This window comes from Conger conger, chromosome 2 (genome assembly GCF_963514075.1).
Source record: "Conger conger chromosome 2, fConCon1.1, whole genome shotgun sequence".
Lineage (NCBI taxonomy): Eukaryota > Metazoa > Chordata > Actinopteri > Anguilliformes > Congridae > Conger > Conger conger.
Genome location: NC_083761.1, coordinates 62,001,884 through 62,029,877, shown reverse-complemented (window position 1 = coordinate 62,029,877; position 27,994 = coordinate 62,001,884). Strand labels below are relative to the sequence as shown.

At 38.8% G+C, this 27,994-nt stretch overlaps 1 protein-coding gene across 1 annotated transcript; it reads left to right on the top strand.

Moving 5' to 3' along the window:
• The first annotated feature begins 3,089 nt into the window (after window positions 1-3,089).
• Window positions 3,090-26,877, top strand: si:dkey-121b10.7 (heparan sulfate glucosamine 3-O-sulfotransferase 6). The gene is made up of 2 exons (XM_061231337.1): window positions 3,090-4,081; window positions 23,915-26,877. Exons 1-2 carry the CDS (start codon window positions 3,501-3,503, stop codon window positions 24,531-24,533), a joined length of 1,200 nt encoding a protein of 399 aa, XP_061087321.1. The 5' UTR covers window positions 3,090-3,500; the 3' UTR covers window positions 24,534-26,877.
• Window positions 26,878-27,994: the final 1,117 nt, after the last annotated feature.

Genomic DNA, 27,994 nt, shown 5'->3' with positions numbered 1-27,994 from the left:
GCTAACACATACAAATCTTCACGTTGCATTATTACATAATTGTGTTTAAATTAATATTGTATCTGCTACATTGTTATTGTTGTTGGTACTCTGTGGTAATCATTTTAATGATTCTGTTACATCTGAATTTACAGTATATCCAAACCTTTGCTTTCAGTATTACTTCAGCTTGGGGTTTAAGCCAGTGTTGACATGGTGAACATTAAGTACTTGGTTTGAGTCAAAGTGATGAAGTTGTGCAATAAGACAATTGACAATTATTAAAATGTTAAATACATATTCTAGAAGTTCCAATACACTTTTCAAATGTCAAATATTCAAAGAAGTAATAATTTTGCTTTCAGTGAAACTATGTACATGCTAACTGTTGTAGGAAGTATTAGCACATTAAAAATATGTTTAAAAATGAGTTGTTTTCAACTGACACAGCATTGGACCAACACACTTGTGTCACTTGTGCACAAGGGATACACACGTATGGTTCAAAGATGAGCATTTGTACCAGCCTATGATTTATACACAGAATGTTTTTGATCTGAATGCAGATTTCTGGGGCCTTCCTCTGAGTGGTAGTCATTACCATGCATTAGCATCTCAGAGTCTGACTTTCACAAAAATCAAAAGGCCCTCTTCCCTTCTATTCTGGATTCTTGCTCTGTTCGGTAAATAGATGCAAGAAAAGAAAACTGGTTTCAACCTGACTTTCATTTGATAATGATCTGCACATGAACTGCCTCGCTTGACTTCGCATGCAAGTCTCCGGCATTGAATGAACATTCATCTTTCACTGCAGCTGGAGCTTGTAAACAGCTGCCCGGGTTTCTCCAATTAATTCCTGAAAAGGAAAGCTAGAGAAAGATGGTCTATATTAACCTTATCTGAATATGGCAGACAAGGTTAATTATCTCAATTAATGTGCTTTTCTCAAACAAAAGGTCTAAATTGCATTACTTTCATGTGTCTGTGAAAACAAAAACATGATCTAGACTACTCATGTTGATTGGGTACAATTATTATATTACCAGTAAATTACATTATTATATTCATACTACTCGCAATGCTTCTTACTGGTTATTTAATATAGCAATACTAGAGAATGGTAACAGAACATCTAAGGGATGGGCTGTATTCAAGCAGTGTTATTAATTGTACAAAGCATGTTTATTCATATACAAAACATAATTCCAGTGTTTGTTATTGTATATTCTTTTATGTTATTTCAGAAGGGCATTAAATCAATTAATTTTTTCTATTGCCAGAGAGAGTGTCATTATTCAGAAAAAGAAAAATCATGGTCTTGTGTGTATAAAGAATGATTCAAACTAGATCACATGAAAATTTTGATATTCTATAATAGCTCTGAAAGCCTATGAATGTTTAGTTATTCTTTTGGAATGATCCAGAGATGGTATATGTAGAAACGCAAAGAGTGCAATAGGCTTCAGCATGAGTTCAATTAACTCATCTGCAGAATATCACATCAGCATGCCTCCAATATGCCATGCAGGATGTCTTTGGCTTAGCTATCAGACACACAAACAAGTATCAGCTGGAAAACGACTGGCCTTTTAATAACTACTTTTAACTGAAAAGATGGTTAGCCATTTTAAATGAATGCTGTCATTTTTATTTGATATTCTATGTGTGTTGGTGCATGCATCTACCTGTGAGTATTGTGAGGCAGGTGACTTTCATGTTTGCTCTGCAAATGCAAAATATGAGTCCTTTCACAATGGACCATTTTGAATTGGTCAGTTGTGCATTTTGAATGTATGTATTTTGACCATTGACTGAGATAACCCTTTATAAACCTTCCATCATTCCAGCTGAAGTGGTACAAACTAGGATACAGGTCTGCCTATTTTTTACAGTTCCTTCAGAAAGTGTTCATGCCCGCTTAATGTTTTTGCTGTGTTGCAAAGACAAATAGAATATTAAAACTGTATTTTTTTCTACTGTGAAATGAAATGTATTTTTTTAACGTATTTTTAATTATATGAAAAAATTTAAATGAAAATGACTTAACTTATAACTACCCCCTTTGTATTTACAGCCTAAATTGCCGCAGGTGTATACAATTTTCTTGAGAGATCACACTAAATACAACCAAGATCCACTAAAGCTGATTTCTAATTCACCTGTGTACAGAATAAATATCATGAATTATCTAAATATCAAAGTCTCAAATTTAAAACAGCAGATAAGATCACTCAGGCTAACATTAAGAAGAAGTTGTCAAGAATTCCTCTTAGCTGGAAAATTACAATGGTTTCCTTTAACGAGTTTTGTGTCAGTTGTTTCCAATTGCTCTTTGTTTAGTTCTTTCCTCTAAGAGTTTTACTATGAGTACAATTTAATGAAGCATTCAAATAGGCTACTGCAGTGAGAGCATTTCATTCACAAGAATACGTAACAGAGCTTGAGAAAAACAAATGGTCGTCTTTAAGATGTTTTACTTAAGTGTATTTGAAATACTGTCTTCTTGATTACACTGATGGGCACGAGAGCTTCCGACAGATGGCACCTGTCCGGCCCCAGTTGGTGTCGTGTAAAAACGGAATAAGCCTGTGTCCAGTCTGTCTTGCGATACGGCGTGTTCTTACGGACAGTTGGTAGGGACAACTATGTCAGTTCTCTGAGAACAGTCGTACGGAACTGCGCCTTTCATTTCTGCGTGAGAATGATAGCTAATTACCAACTCCGCAAACTAAAACGCACCAGGACAAGAACATTTGGATATTGCAAGAATTTAGGTCAATCTTTGTTAACTGACAGTTACTGGCTAATTTAATATAGTATTTGGTCTGTTTCACTGAATGTCGACCAGGTTATGCAAATAAATTATTATCAATGAAACGATAACGTTTCCCGATTTGCCACACATTATTTTACTTTGCTATAATAGATGTTGGCCTGATCCTAGTGTCGTCCAATGTCTGTCTAACAGCTGACTTACGTTAGAATGCTTCTTTTTCCAAAATACGACGGATAAACTAAAGGGGTGGGGAGTTTCAAAAAGGGCGTGGATAACAACCTTACAAGGAAAAGAGTCTGCAAAACCTTGGCTGCCGGGAGAGGGACTGAAACAGAGAAGAGAGGATCACGCAACTGAGCAAAGCGAGTCTTTCTGTGGAATCACTGACATAAATAATTATCACAAAAAAGCTTTAACTCAGTGAAGCACGGGGGACTGGATTAATTTTCAATTGGCATTACTGAACTGGAAATGTTCTTGCCTGTGGAACTTTGATGACATTCTTTTATTTATAATATGACGACTAAATGAAAACCATGCATGGCATATACTGGAAGATTATCTCGTTTAACAGAGGGATTGGCTTACAACTGTTCAGCTCGTTAGACCAGACATTCTGTTGATCCAGGTTCTTGGCATGCCTTCCCATTTAACTTTTTTAGTTTTGAATTTGTCTAAATACTTGGGTAGTGTAATGAAGCATGATTACGTTTTGCCTCTTGCATATTGATCAGCATAGCGACTCATGGGATGTAGTATATGGAGGACTAGGTTCAACTTTGGACAACTGAAGGCGCAGTCCAAAGTTTCGGTATTTTTTACCATGATTATTATTTTCACTTATTTATTTTACTGTCTTACCGGATATTGCGACTCCCTTCCGAGACCAGTGTATGACCATCAAACTTTAACGAACACAAACAAATACGATGTAGTGGACACCGTGCATAACGAATTCGGCTCTTTGGCGCCTTCACCTCAGCAACAACTTGGCGCACAGGGCCACTGGAACAGAAGTTCTACAATTTCAGTAGCCCAAGAACTTCCTGGCTTGAGTGAGCTACACTCCATCCTGCAACAGATTGGACACGTACATCAACAGGTATCGAACGGTGAAACGGCGAAAACAGAAGATGTCGACAACAGCATCTCTGTGTTCAACAACTTCGGGACCAAAAAATTCCCACAGGCCATAATCATTGGCGTGAAGAAAGGGGGTACGAGAGCGCTGCTCGAATTTCTTCGCATTCACCCTGACGTTAGAGCTGTCGGTGCTGAGCCGCACTTCTTCGACAGGTTTTATGACAAGGGACTCGAATGGTACAGGTAAGCCCCTTTATATGTTCTGAGATATATCTTGGAAGATAGGTAGAGGACAGTTCATAGCTTTTTTGTGTTACGCACTTGAGAAAAAATATCCGTGGTCATGTACTGTGAATGAGAACAAATTACGACTTTTAAAATACAAGATATAGACATTTTTGCAAAATGCAGTGGCATTTTTTTTTTTTTTTTGAGGTATTTTAATTAGACAAATGTAATGCTTGATCTACACTCGTTGAGAAAGTACATCTTTGAAAACAATCATGAATAATCATGTTTTTTTTTCTTCCGTTGGAGTAATTAATTTGAATTTGCACGCACCATTGCAGATTAGTTAAGATATTGTTAGCCTTAATTTGGATCATTTTGTAACTTGATTATGTAAAAATAGACATTAATATGACACCAGTAGTGCCAAAATTGTAGTTAATTGTAGTTAATTCCCAGTAATTCACAAATCACGAAAAACAGGAATATTAAACATAAAACTGACTGCCATGTTTATATGAAATACCTGGAAATCATTTTATTAAATTTAATAAACTGTGCAGGTGTTTATCCAGTTATCCAAAGGACAAAGAGAGGGTGCTTCAGCAGGTTTAGCAAAAATATATAATAATTATTATTACTATTTGTTAATTTTATTCACAGTTGTACAAATAAAGAATGTGCTGCAGTTGCTAGAAGTTACAACACTTAAAACTGTTACACGTGGTAACTGTTTTGTTGGGTCTACTGCTCTCAGCTAAAATTCATTTAATTGTCTAAAGTGAATATTGACTAAACAGGTTTTGTGCAAATGTTGGTTTAAAAGTTGTGTCTTCATTACGGTATTTTAGGAAACAGATCACAATTTAGTTAAAAAATGTGTTCATTATCTGTAATACTGAAGATACATTGGGAGCCCTGCATGATAATCTTTCAGGATGGTTGATGGTACAGCAAAATTAAAATGTGTGTGTGTGTGTGTGTGTGTGTGTGAGAGAGAGAGAGAGAGAGAGAGAGAGAGAGAGAGAGAGAAACCATGATGTGGGGGTGTAATTGATTGTTTGTACTGAGCAGCGTTCTCTACCTTGTCGGTGCTTCACTCATTAATATCACTTGTCAATAAACACTGGGGATTAGAGGCACACTCATTGGCAGGGTATTCAGTCCCTTGCCGATAAAATGCTGTTTATTGACCTGACACTCGCAGTGTTGAAGTGACTCAGTAATTCTCTGGGGTTTGCTTTATGATTGATGTGTACCCACACTGCACCATGGGACTGCCTGAATGTGACTTGACACATGTGATGTGACATCATTCCTCAAAGAGACTGTATTAGTTCAAAGGTTGTCTATTATCACCTTTGGGGTGGGGGACATTCATTCTAACCAATACACCTTTTTAACACATATCAAGTTCAGCTGACACTGATATTACTCTACTCTACTTACACTAAATATTGCTTACTAACTTCAGTAAATGTAAAAATACAGTAAGCGTGTTTCTCAAACGTAAATGCGAAGACTATGGCAGTTAAGCGTCCATATTATTTTTTTAATGTGGTGTAAAAGTGAGTCCTAATTCTTCACTTTCCCCCACTTTTCTAACCAATTACTGCAGAAAATAATAGCTTCCTCCTTGGTAATATCCATTGAAGCAGAACTATAAATCAACACACAGCTTGACTGACGAGGTGCAGATGGCCAGGAAAATAAATCAAGACAGGAAAGGATGAAACGTCATTACTTAATAATCCAAAATGAAATGTTCTTTTTATTAATTTCATGATGCAGAACCCGAATGCTGCCCCTCCACATGCCTTGGCCAGGGACGAGAGGGGCAGTGGAATAAACAGACTGCTCTTTTCTCCCCTTCATTAGCGAGTTGACAGTTGACGTGCGGACATGTTAGATCTCCCTGCTCCTCTCTAGTGAGTCAGGCACATTTTAATGCATATGCCAAATTAAGTCCTGCAGTGAGTGCATTATTTCACAATTTAGCAGGAACTCTTCTGACAAATGAGAAATAGCTGCCTATGCATTTGGTCAGAGATTTTTTTTAACATTAATAGTGAGATGGGCATCTTATGACAACTGTGAATTTACACTTTTAAGCCCATGACCATGTGGACATGCCTTTTGTATCAAGGGTTTGCTCATGTATTTACCCGCACAAGAGCTAATATGACTAAACAAAGAGAAAACAAGCAGAAGAGTTACATTTACGGGAATGGAATACTGTCTGCACAATGAGTGGAAGATGACACAAACCAAGCTTATGTTAATTAAACAGACTAGTTCCACCTTTCTGACTGGGACGCAGGCAAACTACTTGAACTCTCTTGTCTCTGAGATGTGCTCTTGAGATTCTCATGGCCTACCACAATATAGCCTCTGGGCTTTTAACACCATGTATTTAATGCTTTGTTCCACCTCGTGGGTTTTCACTAGCACAAAAAAGCAGAATGGTTTTTGTAGTCCTTAATCTGTTGACAGCTCCGTCAACACCAGAGGGACTTTGCATCGGTAATGACAGGCAGGTATCAGCTCCGCTGGCTGGGAGACATTGAAAGGGGTTAGAGATTATGACCCTGTCACACTTGACATGACATTACGGAGAGGCCTGCTACATGCTTTGACATGGCTTTTATCTGAGCTCATACAATCGCAGGGGTTTAATGAGTTTGGTGGTAAAAGGCCTTTTGGGAGAGGAGCTGCGGTCTCTACTCTCATTCACATGACTGCTCTCCTGTGTGCTGGGGTAGAACTGCGGCGGCCATTAGAGGGTTGTAAGGGTAATCAAAGGAGGCAGGGAGCCAATGACTTACTCTCTAGGGAAGGACCCTGCAGTGCATACTTTGAAGAGGGCCAAAAACTACTGTGACAACTGCTAGTCAAGCACTGCATCTCAGAGAAAGGACAGGCTTGTAAGTTCAAAAATAGAAAATGTATTCTTTATGTATATAACTGAATTAAGGCAAATGGAAAAGATGAGCCAGCCTGTGAGTAAGAGTGAGCCAGCCTTTCAGTAACAGTGAAGCAGGCTGTGAGTAACACTGGGTCACTGGCTCACTATTATGTAGACCTGACTACGTGCAGATATCTGGGAGATCTGAAAGAGTCTTTCAGGAAGATGGTTCTTTCAGTTCTGAGAAATAGCATAGCATGGCCCAAGCGAAACAGGATCCAGAGAGGGAGAAACCACAAGCATCATCAAAATTCACAGCTGTAATTTCATCTTTTATGTTTTCTTCTTCTGCTTTTTCTTTTCAGCAGCATCCAATTCAAAACATGCAAGCACATGGAAACGCTTTGCCCCTGATAATTTTAGTCTACCAGCTCTGTCTCTCTCTCCTTCACACTGGTCCTGTCTACCTCCTCTCTCACACACTCCGCGCTCTCTGTCAATGCTTAAAAGGGAGAGATTAAGTGTTTGCCTGGAAATGCCTGTGGCAGACCTGGCTTCCAGGAGGCAAGGCTGGGTACAAATTTGAAAATTGCCTGAGCAGCACTGTGCTGTAACAGGCCGGCTGAGAGAGAGCCGGGCCAGCTTGGCCTCCTGTGTGACCATGTAACCAGATAAAGATGTGGTCGAGCGAGCCATGGTAACTGTGGCCTTTCACATCAATTACGTGTGTGTGGGAGCAAATTCTTCAACTTATTATTGTCATTCATTGAAATAAGCTTGGCAGATGCCGTCATACACCAAGCGCTTCTACTAAGTGGAAAAGACAAATACAGCATTTACCCATGTGGCACGAGCTGAAAACTGAAGTCTTAATGTTCACGGTCTGCAGTGTTTAAATTCAGCAATACGGCAAAGCCAATTTGACCAGTTTTCATTTGTATGCATAGCCATATCTCACAGTTTTATGTTAAATCTTTCAAAAAATTGAATTCATTTCATTATTGAATTGAATTCATTATAAACTCGTAAGAAATGTTTGAATGCTATTTTCTGTTCCATTCAAATGGTGTGTGTAGAATATGTACTTGGTGAGCATATCTGTGGAGTGGCTGTTATGTTCTTCTCAGCCTAGTCTTCACTGCTCCTGCATAGTTAAATTACTTGTGTAGCACTTTTCACGAGACCATAAATTTGCTTTGTGGTATAATGTCCTTTCCAATATTGCTTCCTTAAATTAGGTTTATCCCATCCATTGATTGCTTTATACCTCTCTTTATTAGGGTACTGCTGGAATAATGTCTACCTCTGAATTTCCAATACCGTCAACTAGATAGCACCATTAAACATTTTGGCTCCTCCATTGTATTTATATGTTCTTTTAGAATATTGTTTAAGACGTGAGATGTGATGTCTGGAAATCATCTCAAATATTCTTTAGTGTTATATTTACAGAATGGTTCTGGCACAACAATGTAGGAGTTTAGGCACGACCCAGAGCTAAATCATTAACAACGTGCACACACATTATAGAAACTGGGTGTCCATTGCACATTTGAGTGCGTTTTTTAGCTATTTAAATCAAAGCTATGCTCATGATCATGCCTTTTCCCTGTGGTTCTGTTGAATGATTTAATCCTCTTAACTGTGTGGAGGGAATAGGAAAGGCCAATGCACTGGTTCTAAACCTAAGTCTGTCTCCAGTTACACACTAGCCATGATTATCACATTGCGTGTTCATAGCAAAAATGATTTTAGGGCAGGTCAGCAGTTTGGGCTGTACCTGCTCTTAGTGTGCTCGATGAAGAGAATGTGCTTTGTGTTTACTGTCAGGTTCAAAGGTTGCTGCATTTACTGCGTTATCCCTGTCACTGGATCTTTGGCTAAGAGGCTAGAAGGTATTAGTATCTCTTTCCATCTTGCATGCTTTTGGAGAGAGGAAGGAAGCAGCCTTGAGGCAAGAGCCTTCCTTCTTACCTCTGTCCTGCAACTTCCATCACCAACACTTCTTTGCCGAGAGGAAGAGTGAAAACAGCTTATCGCTGCTCCATCACACATAGCACTTTGAACAAGGGCTACAAGATATTAAGTGATAAAGTGATTTACTGTAAATGATTCATTCATACACTTTAATCTTTCAACATGCAACACACAGATCAGACGAAAGCACTAGGCAGTGTCTCTGTTTGAATTTGCACAAAACATTTCCCGAGGAGGATACTCAATTTACAAACAGTTTACGGATCATTTCAGAGCATTCTGTGCCGTAATTGATACCCTTCATTTGTTGCCGCAACAAGAAACAACTGATGCCATTCTGAGATGAGAAAGCAGAAATAAATAATAGCGCCGCGTTCATGCAGGATAGTCCTGCAGATTGTATCTTGTTTTCCTGGTCATGCTATACTGTACCTGCAAATCGAAGCCAAACAAAGCTAAACGACTGCAGGAAAAACTAGCTTTGCATGCCAGATGTGTGGGTTGAGCTCCGTATAAACAATGACAAAACTACGATCGCAGATCTAGCAGGTGGATCTGATACAGATGCAGATGAAGGCCAGGAGCATTGTTGCCTGTGTGAGGCAGTTTTGTATCATCACTGTGCAAGTGCATGGCACGCTGCAGTTAAATGTGTGGATGAGGGTAAGGGGTCCCCAAAGGGGAAGCCGTGTTTCAGTAGGTCTTCTCACCACTGAGAGACAATGAGTTACTGTACAAATCCAAGTCTTGAAAATGATGACACATTCTGAGAGGCCAGCATATGCATATTGCAAGTATATGGAAAAAAACCTTTATTCAGTAAAGGTTGCACAAAGGAAAGTGACCAATGCTAAGTTAGGGGGTTTCACTGCACTGGTCTGCACAGCTGAAATTGTTCCCATTCACTTTTTTGTATTGTTAATGAATGTGTATGTAGCTTGTTTGCATGCATATGCGTCTGATATTATGAGGGGGAAATCAGAAAAACAGTCCTAGAAGAATCAGTGTGGGATTTAATGATGTTTTTCTGGTTTAAAAAAGGCCTGATCGAGCAAGTGACTTTTATGGTGCACAAACCTGGCTTTTTAATGAGTTGTTTTGTTCTTTTTTTTAATTTTTGTAGCCTTCTTATTTTGTGATTTTGTTTTTGATAGCTTGCATTTCTGAATGAAAAGAGGACCTTTGGCCAAAGGGAAATATAACTGCCACCCTTTAAGTGGCATTTGGTGTGAGTTTGATTCTGCATCACCACTTAAATATGACCTCAATCCTTACAAAGCAAACACAACAGTTGGAGAACAGGGTGGGGGACAGAGGAATACATTGTTCAGATAAAGTCTTTCATGGTTTAAAACATGGAGTTGATTGTCTTGAGAATAATCAGATCTTTATAACTTGAATAAACAATGATGCCTTTGTCTGGCTAACTGACAATGTCCGGGCAGAAGATTATAGGGAGGGGACCATTAATTGATTTTAACACTTCTTACTTTTACTTTTCCAAGTTTCCACTCAAAAAAGATTGTAAATGGAGCTTCGCAATTTGGGCCATTTTCTCCACTTCACTATTTGACTAATACTGTTAATCTGAGCATACACTTGTGTCACTTCTTATTGTATGATTCAATATAAAATTGCTCTTTAATTATGGAGGCACAAGGTTATTGATATAGTTATGACATTGGGGCGCTTCACTGTCATCTATATGTTAATGAATGTTTATATAGTAGAGGGACTTCTTAAAAGCATTTTTAGAAAATCAAACCCAATACTTTAACAACTGAATCAGCACAGCACAGCACAACACTTGAAGGCTGGCTTCATTGATGAATTCCCCCAGCCATGAATCCTTTGCTGATTATACCATGGCTAATGCCATTTAGCAGACACTCTGATCACAGTGTCTTGCATACACTTAGTGAGCACTTTATTTATAGATATTTATTAGACTTATATTTTAGACTTTTTGGTCTTCTGCTGCTGGAGCCTATTCACTTAGAGGTTTGATGTGTATTCAGAGAAGCTCTTCTGCATACCACTGTTGTAATGAGTGGTTATTTGCGTTACTGTCACCTTCCTGTCAGCTTTGACCAGTCTGGCCCTTCTCCTCTGACCTTTCTCATTAACAAGGCATTTCTGTCTGCAGAACTGCTGTTCACTGGATGTTGGGGGTTTTTTTCGCACCATTCTCTGCAAACTCTAGAGACTATTGTGTGTGAAAATCAGCAGATCAGCAGTTTCTGAGATACTCAAATCACCCTCTCTGGCACCAACAATCATTCCACAGTCGCAGATCACATTTCTTCCACATTCTGACATTTGGTCTAAAACATAGCTGAACCTCTTGACCATGTCTGCATGCTTGTTTGCATTTAGTTGCTGCCCCATCATTAGATAATTAAATATTTGCAGGAATAGAACTGATGTTGTGTAGTCAGGTTGGTCTGAAAGTGCAACCAGACACTGTGTACAGGGAGAAAGGGAGATAAAACAATTTCATAACTTAAAAAAAAAGTGATTTAATATTGTGACACATTTCCATTTAAATGTGTTTTAATAATGTATGTCATTGGTGGGTTGGAGGGTGGTAACCATTACAACTCTGGTGCAATTCTGCCCTGGTGAAAATGTGCTATTGCAAATGTTCTTAGTTCTTATCCCTTAATATCCAGTGAATACATTTCATTAAGGCCAAAGGTTGTTTTTACCATGTACAATAGCTACGTGTTTATTGCGGCAACATTTCACCAAGGGCCTCTTGATAAGCATGCTGCTGTGTTCTTGTATTCAGCATTAGCTGAATATTTAGTAGCAAGCATGTCGTCCGTATATCCTTCATATGACCCGTTTATGAAAAACAGATGTTAACTTACAGGCATTAATTAAGGCACTGGGAATTATTCTCAAAGTTTTATTAGACTTCTTTTCAAGAGCAGATGAGCTCTTTTAAGCTTTTACTGATAAATACCATGCAGCCAACTGCCTCAGTCAAATACGAATGTTCCTCTTGTAATTCCAAAGAATTGAAAGTGAATTGTTGCATGCAAATTTAGTCTAATGTTCAGGCCAGCCTCAACCATACACTGAACATTCTATGGAATGGATTCACCAGAGTATTAGATATCCACTTCTTTAGACCCACAGCAGTGAAAACCACAAGGAAGACTGGGCAAAAAAGTCTTATAAAAAGCACTGTGCCTACACTGTGCCTACTTTCCAAGGTAATCATACGATCATTACATGGACAAAAATGACTTCATAAGTCATTTGACCATAATTCCATCTTTTAGTAATTACATATTACTCATACATAAGTATTTTGCTGATGCATTATATGGGTCTGGACTGTCTTCATACATCTCCAGGATAAAATATTTGACATACTGTTTAAAGCTTTTAAGTTTATTGCCAGTTTAAGAAAACCGCCGGTAGAAGCTGAAAATTGTTTTCCTCATGTTCCACAGTGATACCATTACATATTACAACTCAATACCAGCTAGAAAGACACTGACATACTCATAGTTTCTAAAAATTCTCATCTCACTCATGTTACATTAATTTCCCAACTTATAATGGCAAGGCTGGTGACTTATCCCTCGAAAAATAATTATTTTTTAATGAACTGTGACAATGTCAAAAAAACAAAACACTACCGATAGTGGATGTAATTCGTTAAACATCAGACTTCCAAACGTCCAAGGGGTATATTGCATTGCCATTCAGAAAAAACTAATTAATGAAATTAAGTGCTTCAGATATTTCAACCTTGCAAGCTAGATCAAATGTGTGGATATTCAATGCAGTGTGTACTTTTATCTTAGGTACAACGCTGGCTAGCCATGTCTTAACTCCAGTGCTTTGACACTTAATTATAAATTGCTATAACATTTGCTTATGTGTGTAGCATAAATTCTGTTGTCAGGAAGGCTGTGAACAATATCTAATTTTAACAGATTATATAACTGTAACCGACCTTCTAACAACTTCCTATTTTTAATCTGGTATGATGTACACTGAATTAAAATAGCGTGCAGATCACGAAATGTCCTCTGTGAGAAGGTTTATTTTAACCCTATTTTGATACCATGTGGTGCTAAAATGATGAAACAATTCTTTGCACTTTTTCCCTGATTAGTGACAAGTGTAAACAAGTTACTTGTGCTTAAAACCTTTTGAATAAACAAGTTACTTGTGCTTAAAACCTTTGAATAATAATTATTATTTAATTCACCATTCAAAATAGTGTAGTGTTGTGATGATACAGATATTGAGGAGATTAATCTTACAGGTCGAACAGTTCATAATTATACTGTAGCTCTTAAAATGACCTTTGAACCTTGAACCATCAACAGCAGGAAGAAGCCTGTGAAAATCAGCACTTGGAATAAACTGGTGAATATACAATAAAGCCTGAACAAGGCCTAATAAACAGGCTCACATTGGCTTTTCAATTTGCAGAAAAGCTCTCATCCACAACCTCTGCCATCAATATTTTGACAGCTCATCAATTGTTTGACCTTTACTCCTTGATGTCAGATACCTTCTTCAATCAGAATTCAATTAAGAAAATAACATAAATCTTTAATTTAGCATGAGGGCAAGGGGAAATTGAATTTTGAATAGTGAAAAAAGATTTCAAGGTAGTTCTTTTTCTGCTGCATACTGTTTGCTACTTTTTTGACTGCTAAGTATTATGTGATCCTTGCACCTATATATATATTTTTTTTTTTATGTAACCCTACATGAACAAAACAGAAATTAATACAAAATGTATATATTATTATTAATATATTTTCCCTCTGCCTTCACACTAACTGACCTGTGTATTTTCTGTTCATTAAAATAACTGAATACATTTTAAACAGATTGATCCACCATGACAGGATATTGATTATTCACAGAGATTAATTCCTCTCTGGCAGGTCCCTAACTGAAAACAACTTATTGATTGATCTGCTTTGTAGGGGACAACAGAAAGTCCAAAATAGCCACCCAGATACCTTTGGTTAGAGGCTTTGGCATTACAAAAATAAAAAAGACATGTATTTGACATAATAGAATCTCATAATTTTTTTATGAAAGTTTCTACAAGTAATTAGGCAGTAGCAGGTCTGGATGTTGCAGTTTGAGTACAGTTGTGTGTAGTGATTTTGGTCTTATGTAGTCATCTCTGTCTGTTTCCCGTCGTGCACACTTTCATGCACATGAAGTAATGTTTGAGCTGCAGCCTTATCATTAATGAGAAGTTTTTAGTGCAGGAGTCCCAGTGGTGCTTTGTTCCTGTTTACCATTGGTAGTACAGGGGTGATGGGGGTTGGGGTGTGAACTTTGAAATTGACTTCTGTCTCGGACTGGAGTAATTCACCTTTATTTGTTTCCGGTCTCTGTTTTCACTGTCAGTTTGCCTTTTCCTCATAGGCAGTTGGAAATAAAACCTTTATATTCTACAGTAACTCTTGTGTCATCATTCTAGATATTAGTCCCATAGAGGTCCCCATAGAGGTCCATTCAAATGCAGAGAGTTTTAGTATCGCTTTGAGGAAATAAGATATCCAGACTCTGATAGATGATGTTAGGTCACAGACGTCAGGAAGTCATGGCATGCAAAGGATATGCAACAAAATAGTAAACATGACTACCTTCATTTAGATAACATTGCTGTGCTCCTAACAGTATACATTATACACCAGAATACATGGTTAAACCAAAATGTATGAAAATGCCCTTTATTCACAGACAATGTAACCACATATCTCAGATTGTGGAGTACAGAGGCAAATAAATAAATAACGGGTCTTTGTCCCAAACATTAGGGAGGGCACTGTATATTTAATTACATACCATACATGTATACAGTATAATAACAAATATTGCAAGGTAGCATTTACATGCTTGTAAGCATGTGCGTGTTTGTGTGTAAACATGCATGCAGTATGTGCATCTGTGTTCTGGAGTCATGTAGTCCTTCAGCATACACTGAACATGGGCTAGACACTTATAAAAACAGCAGTTTCATGTTGTTACAAAAAATACTTTTGTCATTTGCTTAGGTGGTCCATATACTAATGCAAAAGTCATGGTGATATCTTTCATAAACGATGAAAGAAAAGTGTGGGCTATATTTCATTAAAACCTTAAGAATGACTGGAGTACACTGAAGAATATTTCCCTAGCTGTTGCTGTCGAGGAATGAACGGTTCTGACGTAGATAGGACAGCTGTACAAATTTTCCTCATGGGAGACATTTAAAAATCAGGAGTGAGGTTTATTTACAACTTGGTCCAGCTTCCTTTCTGTCAGAAATGGCTCCATGAGACCCAGAGAACTGCTGTTTAATGTCCTTTGTGGAGATTTGACAGTGCGACAATATAGATTCAGACTGCAAGTACGAAAGTACAGCACTCCCGCACATCAAAAGACTTCACATCCATTTTCTGAGTGCGGAGCTTTTTTTTTTTCGGCAAAGCTGGAACTTTTCCGGCTCGTTCTCCTCACAACAGTCCCCGTACATCAGTTAAATTCAGCCATCAGGGACAAGTAGAAACCACAAGGAGTGAGATCTTTAACAGGCTGGGAAGTGGTTTTCTGTGCTGTCCAGCCACAAGTCTTCTAATGGTGTGGAGCTGGGGGGTGCTGAGGGGCCCATAGTTAAAGCACATGTGGTGTAAATTACACTGTTCTGAGGTGCACCCTGGTTCATTTGAAAATGTTCGTTAAACTAAGCGAAAAGTGTAGACATGTCACTTTTCGCTCACTGCAGGCAGTAATAACACTGCTGGGGGAAAATGCTGTATTATTGTGTTAAGTGTTTGTGTAGTGCAGCTGGGATTGAATGACAAGGTTGGACTCAAATATCAGCTTCGACCCCGTTCTAAAAAGCTGTTATGGTTTAGCGCTGTCTGTAATGCTCAGAATGCACTTTGATGAAGAGTGGAAGATTAGACGTTCAACATTATATTATATGACTGCTAAATTATTATTTTGTTTCATACAGAAGGGAATATTGGGGCTGTTTGGCTTTTGTTTGTTTTTCCTTAGTCTTTTGCATGTGAGTATTGTAGCTGTACTGGAAAGATTGCTGGCAAAGAGAAGATCATGGCTAGCAGTTTCTGTCATACAATGTGTCATTTACCAACTGTAGAGAGAAATCAAAGTTTAATCAGTTAATTGGTGTCAGTCTTAAACTCAAGTATTTAGTCTTAGTGAACCCTAAGAATGGTGAACTGCATGTTTAGTGGAAATACTGAAGGATACTGGAAACCTCGTGTTTTGAAAATAATGTTGGCTGGCTAATTGTTAATTACTTTTTACATTTTTATAAGCCCTACTGTAGTTAAATAAGCGGGCATTTACCATTATTTCTGTACTCTTCAGTCAGGTATAATTTGCGTTGGTTCCTTTAAAGGTTCATAATTATTAATGGCCGCTTCTATTTAGAAGGAAAAGTGCATCTCACATTATCATCACAGTAGTCTCACATACTGTGACTGCTTATTTATGCACAAGTACTGTTCTCTCTCCTTAAAACATTTTTCAGCCATAGAAGTGTTCTGTGGAAATGTGAACCTTTGCAATATGTAAATTGGCAAGTGATAAATTGAATGTGTTGAAACAAAAAGTGATTTAAAAAGCCTAGTTCTGCACCTTATTCCCCTCACCTGAAAACACAAGATGCTCCTTTCAATTGCAGTGATTCTATTCCAACTGCAGGCAGTGGTTATATTGTTGCCCCCAAAGCTGGGCATTGTATTGTCAGGGAGTACTTTACATGGTAGTAGCAGGAAATGAATATAGTAGAAAAGTGGAAGTTGCCCACAGCAACATAGCCTTCAGCTTCCTCCTCTTGTCTGTTCATCGCTGGGTGTGGGCAGTTGAGTCCCGGTACAAAGAGATAAACTCACAGAATGTCTGAGGCTTCTGAAGCAGGGGCTACATTAGAGAGACACAGATTTTCCCATCTGATAGAGGGGAACAATTTGAGTAAACCTCAGACATAGCACCCCCCTCCTTCCTCCCTCCTCCTCAATCTCAGAAAAATACTTTCTCAGGCAAAGAGGCCTAAATGATCACATTTTCCTTGAATGCATCTTAGACTTAGTGATGGCTTATGTTGTTGTTTTTGGCGGTCTCAAAAAAAACATGTAGCTTAGTGAGGTCAGCAGCAGAAGGATATGACACAGTTGCAGTTCCCCTGCGTTGCAAGAGCACATGACACATCTCTGAGGCGGACTCAGCCACCCCTGTTGTTCTCCAGCTGCTGGACTTGGTTGTTACTGCTCTTTTATGGGGCTGCTTTTTGCTTACAGCTGCCTTTTAATTGCATCCCACAGACTTATGAAGCTCTCATTTGCCCTAAATAATGACAAGGCTGTTTCTCACCAGAGCTTTGAATCAGACACGGGCCGTCTCTCAGAGTCTACAAATGCACTCAACCGCCTTTTATATTTATGTTGTGTTCCTCTCCCTGGTTGATGAGACTGAAGCTTAGATGATGCAGAGAGACACTGTCTGCCGTGACAGTAGCCTGGCCCTGTGGCTACATGTGGAAGCGCTGTGACAGTAAGAATAGTTTTTAGTGTTTTAGGGAACGAGAAAGCGTTTCCTCTGAACCTATCCAGTAAAGTTTTTTTTTTTTTCTCCTTCATGCTCATACATGCTTAAATTTCTTTTCACCATAATTACAGGACATTGGCCCAGTTACAGTCAGAATGTGACCTTAACGTTGATTCACGAGTAAAGGCATGTGCTACATTTTTTGATGTGGACAAAAAAATCTGAAATCTTAAAATAAAATCTGTAAACAATTGTCAATAAATTGTGTAACTAAGTAACTCCGAAACTATGAAGAGAATAAACACTTACATTTAAATGTGAGCATAAATAAATATATATAAATGTAAACATTTATATAGCCACATTAATGAATGGTTAAGTTAATTATAATACATTGCATTAACTTGCATTTATTGCTATTAATAAATTATTAAAGCATGACATTCACCCTTTTAATCATGAGATGCTCATAATGTGCTGCTCATGTCAATGGATAAAGCATTGTGGCATGGTGTACTAATGATCCAGGAATAAAGAAAGTGTCTCACAAATAAAGACCTATCCAGATGCTACACACATTTTACAATAATAGTTTGAAACAAAAGCTCCTTGTGGAAATTGAAACATGTCTGTAGTCCTCATGCACTGATGTAATGAGATTTTCAGATTTTTTCTTCTTGAACACATCGTACTGCATAGACCTCTATTGGAAAACAAAGCCATTTATTTCTGAAAGACTAAGCCTTTGTATTTTGCCAAAAGGGATAGTTTTATCATAATATATAGGACATGTTGACACCCCTGAATTTGTATTTGTCTTCAAAAAGGTTAATAAGCAATATGCACACTAGTAAGGAACCGTTAACATACTACTCAATACCCACTGGTGACACTTGGTGTCATAACAGAAAGCAAACATTTGTGGAGTTATTGCAGAAATAAAAGGTGCTACTAATTGTTCATGTCCTCCCTTATTCTCCCCTTCTGTTCCTTTCAATGACATATGTGGCATCAAATGCAGCCCTGTATATTATCGACTGCCTGAGACTCTTGGAAAGGTCAACTCAGTTGTCTCAGTTTCTTAGCCCTGTTATTCCTATATTTCAGTGTCTTAATATGGAGGCCAAAAGGTCTCCAATTTTCAATGAAGAGAATATTCTTTGTCTGATGGGATTACATTGGCCATTCCCATAATTCAGTTGGCGCTCAATACTGCATGGAGTTTGACGCCTGCTCTACTTAATTTTACTGCATGTTTTGGCTGTCCAGCATGTTTCTGTGCAACGTCTGTGCAAGTTTCCAAACCAGCATGATAATTTACAGGGTGCTCACTGAAAAATGGCTTCACAGTGTATAAAGCACTCCAAGCTTTGTGCGTGCAGTGGGACTGACTGCTGAAGAAAATATATATATACACAGTTACATGGTGGTCTGTAGCTCATTCAGTTAATCATTAATGTCTCAATGTGACCTTGAGGGGGAAAGGCCTGTAATCCTCTAACAGAGAGGTCTGGCTTGGTTCGGAGACTTGCATAACAGAAAGTCAACAGCAATTCTGAAGAAGTTCTGGCTGAGCTTTGAAACAAGGCACAGGACTTCCTATCCCAGCAAACACTTCTTTCTTCCCTGTGGCTTATTGCTGCCAGATGTTGGAGCATCCTGGGCCATTGGTAGCTCGGTGAAAGGCTGACCCTGCCTCAGTCGGGGGGAACGTCAGGGCGTGTTCCTGAGAGAGAGAAACCATTTATAAATCAAAACTTCTGCCCTTTATTTACAGCCATGGGCTGCTGGGCTGCACCCTGCCGTGGGGAAATAAGTCTTGCGTTTGGTGGACAAACATCGATGAAAGCCCCAGGCCGAGCTCGCAGTGTGTGCTGTTGCATTTAGCTCTCCAATGGACTGGAGTTAATGACCTCTCTGTTTGCCATGTCTGCTCAAGTGCTCCCACTGTACACATTACACTCACTAATGTTCAGACATCACCAACAGACCCCATATGTGTGCTCTGGTGAGCAGTTATCTTATGGAGATGCTACATTTTCCTTTTTGATATGTAAAGGCACCCGGGCTTTGTTTAGATCTTATATGGTTCCCTCATAAAGGGAGTATTTTGAATAAATCCACACACTAAAAAGAACGCCGATACGTTTTGAGAGGATGGCTACTGAGAGTAGCTGAATTGAGAACATTTCTGGCAGTTTTCAGCTGCAACCTTCTGAAGAGTTCTGAACGTTTTCAATGGCTAACTTCCAATGAAAAGGTGAATCCCCTTTGTAAACATGTGATGAGTTACGATGTACGTGAGTGACTTGTTCAAGGGAAAACGTTTCATTTTGAGTACCAGACCTCGTCTTGAGATCATCTCACAGAAGTGAGAGTGAATGTTAGGTAGACAGGGCCCATAAAGCTGTCAACCCTTAGACCTGGGCAGCCAACAGAGGCTCCCAACAGCTCACATACAGGACACACATGTTGACCTTATTACCTGTACCACAGCCGTGACCTAGATCACAGATACAGAGCGTCAGTCAAGACTAGATAACATGACATTTACCAGTCAAGAGTTATCAGCATTACTCCACCAAGAGCAGTATGTCATTGTTTTTGTAGCAATGTATGCAGGTAATTATTTTGAGTTTGTTACTATTTCAGTAACTACACACTTATCACAAATTGATGTGAGATTTGACCATGTAATACACTTTGGACTGTGAGTTTTGACTGCATGTCCATCAAAATAGTTCTCACACTGACATTTCTTGGATTATCTTAGTCAATGCAGGGGGTGTGCTAATTAAAGGAAAGTGTCTCAGCAGTCGGGAAATTGGCACCAGTGTAATTGAAGAGAGGAAGTGTACTGGAGGCAGTGAGGAAGAATGGACAGAGAAAGGAGGGAAAAGCCACATCATTAACTATTGATAGACATGGTGGAGCTGTATGAACTCATTTACAGAAACCACGCATACCCCCTTGGAGGAAACACAAGCTCAGACTGGTGTAAGTGACAGAGACAGGAGGCTTTATCAAACTTCATTTCCATTACCCATTCCCCCATCATACCCCCAACCCCCTGACCACAGAGACTGACATATTGATCTTAATTTCTGCGCAAGGTGACATAGAACCTTCCACAGAACAGAAACAGACAAATATGCAGAAAAGGAGAAAGCTCTTAGATTATCCAGACTTAAGAAATAAGAATCGGATTTGTTTACACTATCCAAATTAATGCATATCACCAAGGCCTGTACATATCATTGCTATTCATTATACAGTATGAGTCATGGATATGTAGGCGACCAAATGCTTAAGTAACAAAAATAACAAAGACCTGTGAGATTTTATATTAAATGAGAAATGTAATGCAGGTAAACTGGAGTTGAGCTTGGAAACCTGGACCCTTTTAAAAAGCGAATGCGAGGTGGGCCACCCACGTATCCTGTTCCAGCCTGTAAACAGCTCGCTGATAGCCGTCTGTGTGGTGATAAATGCAACAGCATGCAGCGGGTCAACCTTCCTGCCACAGCGCTGAGAGTGCAGTGCAAGGTGTGATTAAAACAAACAGCAGGACAGGGGCCCCTCAAAACCTGTGTAAAAATGCGAAAGAGCACTACTGCTGATAATGATACATTACAAACTGATAAAGTACAAAAGAAAACCCAGCTCTGTCCAGCAGTGCGCTGCTGCTTTGAATTAATGTGGGCACTGTTTGAGGCGCTGTAACACTTATCGCGCTGTACTCCTGTTCCTGTGATGGCGGGCTAGCTTTTACCAGTGTGTGGCCCCCTTCTTGGCTTTGTGTATTATCCAAACTATTCTGTGATTACAGGCCAGTGCTCTAAAATGTAAACACTGTGTCAACATGCAAGGGCTGTCCAGCATGGCTTCCATTAGCTTGATTGCTCTGAATTAAACATGCACTTAGTTCTGTACATATACTCAGCCCAGCCGTGTTACCTTTTGCACTACTGGTGATAATTATCAAAAAGAAAGAATATTCATATTTAATTCTCTAACATAACCTTGAATTACAAGGAAACAAAAAGATGTGAAACAATTTGGGACATCCACATTGTGGCAGGCCATAGAGGTCACCAGTGGGAATTCTTTCGAGATGAGGGTCTTGGGATAGTGTCCAGGTCCTGGGGTTAAATCACAGGAACAGTAATACTCTCAATTTACCATTTTACCTGACACCAGAGATGGAAAATTCAGGTTCAGATAGGCTTACCCTGTATTTTGCTCCAAGTACCTAGATTTTCTAATAATTAGCACATTTATTCAGCCAGGAGGTAGAACTAATTCGCAAATTCAGCTGGGTGGAAGAAACATGGCAAGACTTAACTTTCTGACCCCTGGACAAGTCCAGCTGAGGGCACTGCCCACAATTTCAACAATGGAAAGTTTGTCTTGCCTGACATAACATACATACATTCATACTGCACCTGCATGTGTTTATCATTCTGTGGCTATTGTAAATATTGAGCCATGCACATTCTTGGTTGTAAAGATAAGCAATGCGGGAATCGTTAATCCATACAGATGCATTATTTACATTTTTTAGACAACAATTGTAAGAGGAATGCAGTTAGGCTTTCCAGCAAGGATTAGCTTTTATTTGTGCCTGTCCATTGACACTTCAATTCATGAGACTTATATTGTACTTTACTTGATATTTTGTCAACCGGAGATTGAAGAGAAACAATATACTATGCGCGACAGCAGTAATTTAAAGATTTGCAGGAGGATTTTGTGAATTTTGTGCAATACATATTTCTTAAACACTCTTTTAGAAATGATAATTGTTAATTTAGCAGTTTTTACTTGGACATCATTTCTTGTTTTGCGCAAAACAGTTCATTTTTTCCATTACGTTTCCCAAGCCAAGGAGCTCATTTAAGAGAATCTGCAAATGTTTTCCAGCTGCAATAAAGTATTTCAGAGGGAACACTGCTTAGTTGGTCTAGACCACATGTCCTCTACAATTTAAAAACAAATAGCCAAAAATGTACCATAATGACTGCTTCAGGCAACACAATTTAATGTTCATCATTAAAATTTGTCTTTCAATGTCAAAATCAAAGAACAATGTCTCTCTGTTTTCCATGGCTCATCTTTCTCAAAATATTATAGTTCAAAAAAATTGCACTCAGCTTTGAAGATGGGATTTTTAAAGTTCCTAGTGTGTTTCAGACTAAAACCATGCATGCCTATTTTGGTTTGACTCATAAAATCCCAATTATATTATCAGAATCAATGACGATACGATGATGAATATGGTGGTTGAAAGCAGATGGCATTTTCCCACACTGTTTTTTTTTCATATCATATTTTTGGTAATTTATAATATTTACTGCACTATGGGGAAAATGAACTTTTTTGTAAAATGTGTAGTTTTTAAGCTTTTTATGCTATGTGATTTTATGGTAGAGTTACTGAGATAGTGGGTTGCAAAAATTGAGCAGAGTATACACATGCCACAGAAAACACACATGAACCATCTGCTGTACTACAGAATGAGTGCATTGCAACCCTGCCATTGCAACCCTGATCGTGTGAGAAAAATGTCAAAAACTGTTGCAAAACAAGAGGAAACTCTAGCATGATGTATGTCTCTTCTTATGAAAAATGTCACTTCTGTATGTTCGCAAGATGGTGAATAAAAGAGGCTACATAGCGATGGGAATAGCAGCTGAGACACAGAGCCAGGTCTAACTTCCATGCTGTTTGATTAGGGCTTAGGGGTCCGGGGAAAAACCATGCCTGACAAGCATGAAAACCCAGAGGTTGTCTCAAGGAAATTACCCTTAAGTGTTTCTTTGGGGGTTGTGGCTTCTTTGTGTAACCTCGCATTCACTTGGCATTCCATCACACACACATTTCACAAGGCTAAGATTTAATGTAATACATATTTAATATTAATGTAATCGCAAGATGTTAGCTTAATAATAAGGTAGAAAGCGAAGACCTTCAAATCTGAATTCGCATCAACTGGTGTAGTCTGCGTTCTGTAATAATGAAACTCAAAGTAATATTTCAGTAATATGTAACATATGGTAGTAACCTTGCTCATATTGTATGTCCACAGGCACCAAAGCTAATTCAACATGTCCCAGTATGTGGCAGTGTGTTGTTTGTTTGATCAAACTGAGGAATTCTTATTAGTGTCATTATAGATTTCTATCGCAAAATATCTATATGTCTACACTATATGTATCTGCAAGGCTGTGTATAATACTTCTAGAAATGAACACTTATTTTTACTGTAATATGACCAATCAAATTAAATATGTGTGCTAAATTTGTATTTTAAAAAGTATTTCTGAATACTGATACTCGAGGCAGCAAAAATGTGTGAAGTGAGACAGCGTTTTTGTCTGTTTTTGACTTCTGCTCCCCTCCCTCTGCGTTAGAAACCTGATGCCTCGGACATTGGATGGCCAGGTCACCATGGAGAAGACGCCCAGCTACTTTGTGACCAAGGAGGCTCCCCACCGCGTCTTCGCCATGAGCCGTCACACCAAACTCATTGTGGTGGTCCGGGACCCTGTGACAAGGGCCGTGTCTGACTACACCCAGACCCTGTCCAAAAACCCGGGGCTGCCCACCTTCCAGAACCTGGTCTACAAGAACTCGAGCAGGGGGCTGATAGACACCTCCTGGAGTGCTGTCCGCATCGGTATCTACGCCAAGCACCTGGAGAACTGGCTGCAGTATTTCCCCCTCTCGGGTCTACTGTTCGTCAGCGGGGAGCGGCTGGTAACCGACCCCGCGGGAGAGATGGGCCGAGTGCAGGACTTTCTGGGCCTGAAGCGTGTCATCACCGACAAGCACTTCTACTTCAATCAGACTAAGGGCTTCCCCTGCCTGAAGAAACCGGAGGGCAGCAGCCGCCCGCGCTGCCTGGGCAAATCCAAGGGTCGCGCTCACCCCCACATCCCCCCCGAAGTGCTGCTCCGGCTCAGGGACTTCTACAGACCGTTCAACCTTAAGTTCTACCAAATGACCGGCCAGGATTTTGGCTGGGACTGAGCACATAGGCCTGGTCTTCTGAAATGTTGTTGAGGGGGCCAACACAATGTTTTCGCTTCTCATTTGATGTTTAGAGGAACTGACTATGCTGCAGAAAAAAATGACATTAGAATTGAAGAGTACATATTGTCCAAATGTGGTTGGTGATGGCAAAATAATTCTATCTTCTTGATACTTTTCTGAAAGGCATATATTATATGAATTTGTTTGTGTTCTTTTGAACTTTTTTTTCTTTCAAATTATACTTTTGTTTCACTTTGAATGAAAACTTGTATGACTTATCGCTGCCTGTTCTCCAGTATTGCGCGTATCAGGCAGTAATGTGCCTGTCTGTACAAAACAAGATAACAGTATCTTAAGAGAACAATTATTCATTTCTTAAAAAGGTCATGAGTGAAAAGCACAGATTTGTAATCTTGGGTCAAATATTTCACAAGCGGTACTCATTGTGACCTTTGACATCAGGAGCTTAAAATACTTGGGCACTTGTAATATGTTATGAAACTGATAAGCCATGGTGTTAATAGCCTAAATACAGTGTCCATGTAAAGGCATCCTTATCTTCCATCTATTTCAGAAACGTACATGCCTGCATTCTTTATTTATTTTTGCTTTTGGGAGAGTAAATATGTGTATCCGAGCATAGTTTTTTGTTCTTTTGTCCAAGTGGACATGGTTTTGTGGCAGTTGGTTGTTGGCAACATTCATATATCTGATGTGACAATGCTGGTTGTTGTTGAGTTTCTTCCCTTCACTATAAAATGGTTGGAGATTCTGAGGTCCATAAATGCAATCCATCATCAGCATAGAGTCATGTTTTTTTTCAGGAGGAAGTAAAGCTATTTACTTTAAAAACAACAATGAAAATGGCACAGTAAAATCTACAATATTTGTTCTCCTTGTACAAAATGACATGGATTGTTTTTATTACACAAGGACCCTTTTAATTTTTTGCTCACACTATACTATAAGCATTATGCACACACCATTACCACTTAGCTATCTCAGTCCAGCTCAGTCCAGGGTGAGAATTAAGAAAGCACAGATTGAATGCATTCCCCTTTTTCAGTCGCACAAGCCAGAACCATTAATATAAAAACAGTGGTTCCTTTTCACTTACCAGAGAAGAAGCACTTATTTCTGTATGTTTTGGATGTGTTAAAGCTACAAATAGACACACATTGTCACATACTCTACCTGACCAGTGTGAGGCTGCCATAGGTCTGATTTAGGGACACCTACCCAGGCTTCAAATGCATCTAGGGGACATTATAAGTTGAAAAGGGCTATATTTTTTTATATGTTCCCAAATCTATATATGACCATACAGGACATAAAGGAATTTCAAGGACGCCCAGGGGTCCTCAGACCTGTTAAAAACCAAGGGTCTAGTAGTGCACCATATAGAGAATGTGACAGTTTTACGTTCTGGCACGTTTTTGTGCTGACAATGTATTAATGATATGCTAAGATCACTGTTTTACAAACTACTACCCAACCCATGAGGTAACACAGTAAATGCTGATATTATATACTGTAGATTGGGGTGCACAACTCCGGTCCTTTAACATGCTGATTCACTCCTGTACTTGAGCCCAGTAAAATTGTATGAATACCCTTGCAGTTTGCAGCTCCAGCTGGTACTTATATACATGTCAAATTAAGATATGATTGAGCTAAGTACTAAGTGAACCAAATTGGCCCATGTTGTGCACTGCTGGTGTAGAATGACATTACATGAAAAACCCTCCTTTCATCCCTTTGCCGAACGTATTATGCAAAACCACCCCTAGCTATTTAGAAGTGAGAAACAGGATTTATTTATTTATTTTTGTTTGGTATACTGAAAGTCTTCAGGTATTGAAATAATATTTAAAAAGTGTTGCAACAGTGGCTTGAGAGATTTTCTTTTATAAATAAAACCCTTCCTTTTTCATAGAAGTTGCTGTTGCTTTATTTAAAATCCTATTCATTTGCTATGTATTTCACACATTTCATTGTTTATCTGTGTACATTTATGTACAGCCATCTCTGCTGGTCCTCTCTGATATCCTTTACTTGCTGTAAATTTCATTGAGATGAATGCTGGATTTCTGTTGGCGTTTGTCTTATTCTCCCGGTACAATGTAAATCTATAAAGAACATAAAGTATATGCGATATTCACTGTAAATCACCACATGTAATTTATACTGTAAATGTCATGATATTGGGGATCATGGTCCTATGTACTGGACATATGGAAAAAGGTGTTTTAATCCTTATTTTTTCTAATCCAAAACTAATACTATTCTTTTTATGTACAAAAATGTATTGCTAATTTATATTAAACAATACTGTTCTCTATAGATGGCATGTTTTTTGTGTATATTTAATTTTAACTCTTAGTAAACATTTCAAATGTGTGCCTTATCTGACTCATGGAAGATGTCCCTCATTAATTGTTTCACTGTAGTTCTTGCTATATATTTTTTGGCAAAACAGGTATAAGGAGTCTGCCCATTACACCTGTTGTGCCAAAAAAGAGGGCAATTAAATACAAATGCACAGATGGGTCATGCATTTTTCACCCTCTATTGACATGTAAACATCTCACAAACTGTGGGCTCTGGAAACCACCAAGCAAGATGTGTTGAAATGTGCATAAAATTCATGGATAACACACAATTGGTGCAGTTTGTATACACACATTTTAAACAAACCAGGGTTCCTTTTAAAATGGAGTACTCCAGAGCTTTGTGAGGGAAAGGGGAAGAAGAGGTCATGGTTCCAAGGCTAAATTTGAAGTTAACATAAAGGGGAGTCTTCTGAATGTGTAAGCAATCAATTGGCAAGGGTCATTTGAAACCTTAGGAATGGCATTCTTTGACCCTTGCCTCCCCTTTGACCCATGTGCTGTGTTGCATTAAACTGCTGACCACTGCCACTGGCCACAGGAGCTGCTTGGCCGTCTTTTCTGCAGAAACCATTTGTATTGCTAACTGAACTCCCAGACCCTGGCCAGAGGGAAATGGTTGAATCAATAACTGCCTTCTTAGTTTATAGGTGCTGCAATATGTGCTTATATGTACTATGTGCCCATGTCCGTTTGATTTAGTTAAGGTCAAGAGTAATACGCATTTATAAATTATTTTTAAGGAATGATTTAATGCATATGCCATACAAATCCAATTGATGCAGGGTTTACAGATAATAGTTAAATGTCTGCTTAGCAAGTACGTGGCATTTCATTTGAGTTGTTCATTAATTATTTTGCCCTCATGGTTTCATTTTGTTCTCTAAAGTCCATACTTCAGATATTCAACGGACTCCTCTCAGTGCACATGGCATTGCTCTCACAGTGAACTGGTCTCATTTCAACAACATTTAAAAAAATTTTTTTTAGAGATACCTGATTGTTTAGGATGAAGGATTTTTGATTGACTAATGATTCCTTGTGAATTCATTTTCTTAGAATGTCATA

What these genes read in the sequence shown, in the direction of transcription:
- si:dkey-121b10.7 (XM_061231337.1), top strand. Translation starts at nt 3,501, where the DNA reads ATGGGATGTAGTATATGGAGGACTAGGTTCAACTTTGGACAACTGAAG. An exon ending in AAGGGACTCGAATGGTACAG is followed by an intron (nt 4,082 to 23,914) that starts GTAAGCCCCTTT and finishes CCTCTGCGTTAG; the next exon opens with AAACCTGATGCCTCGGACAT.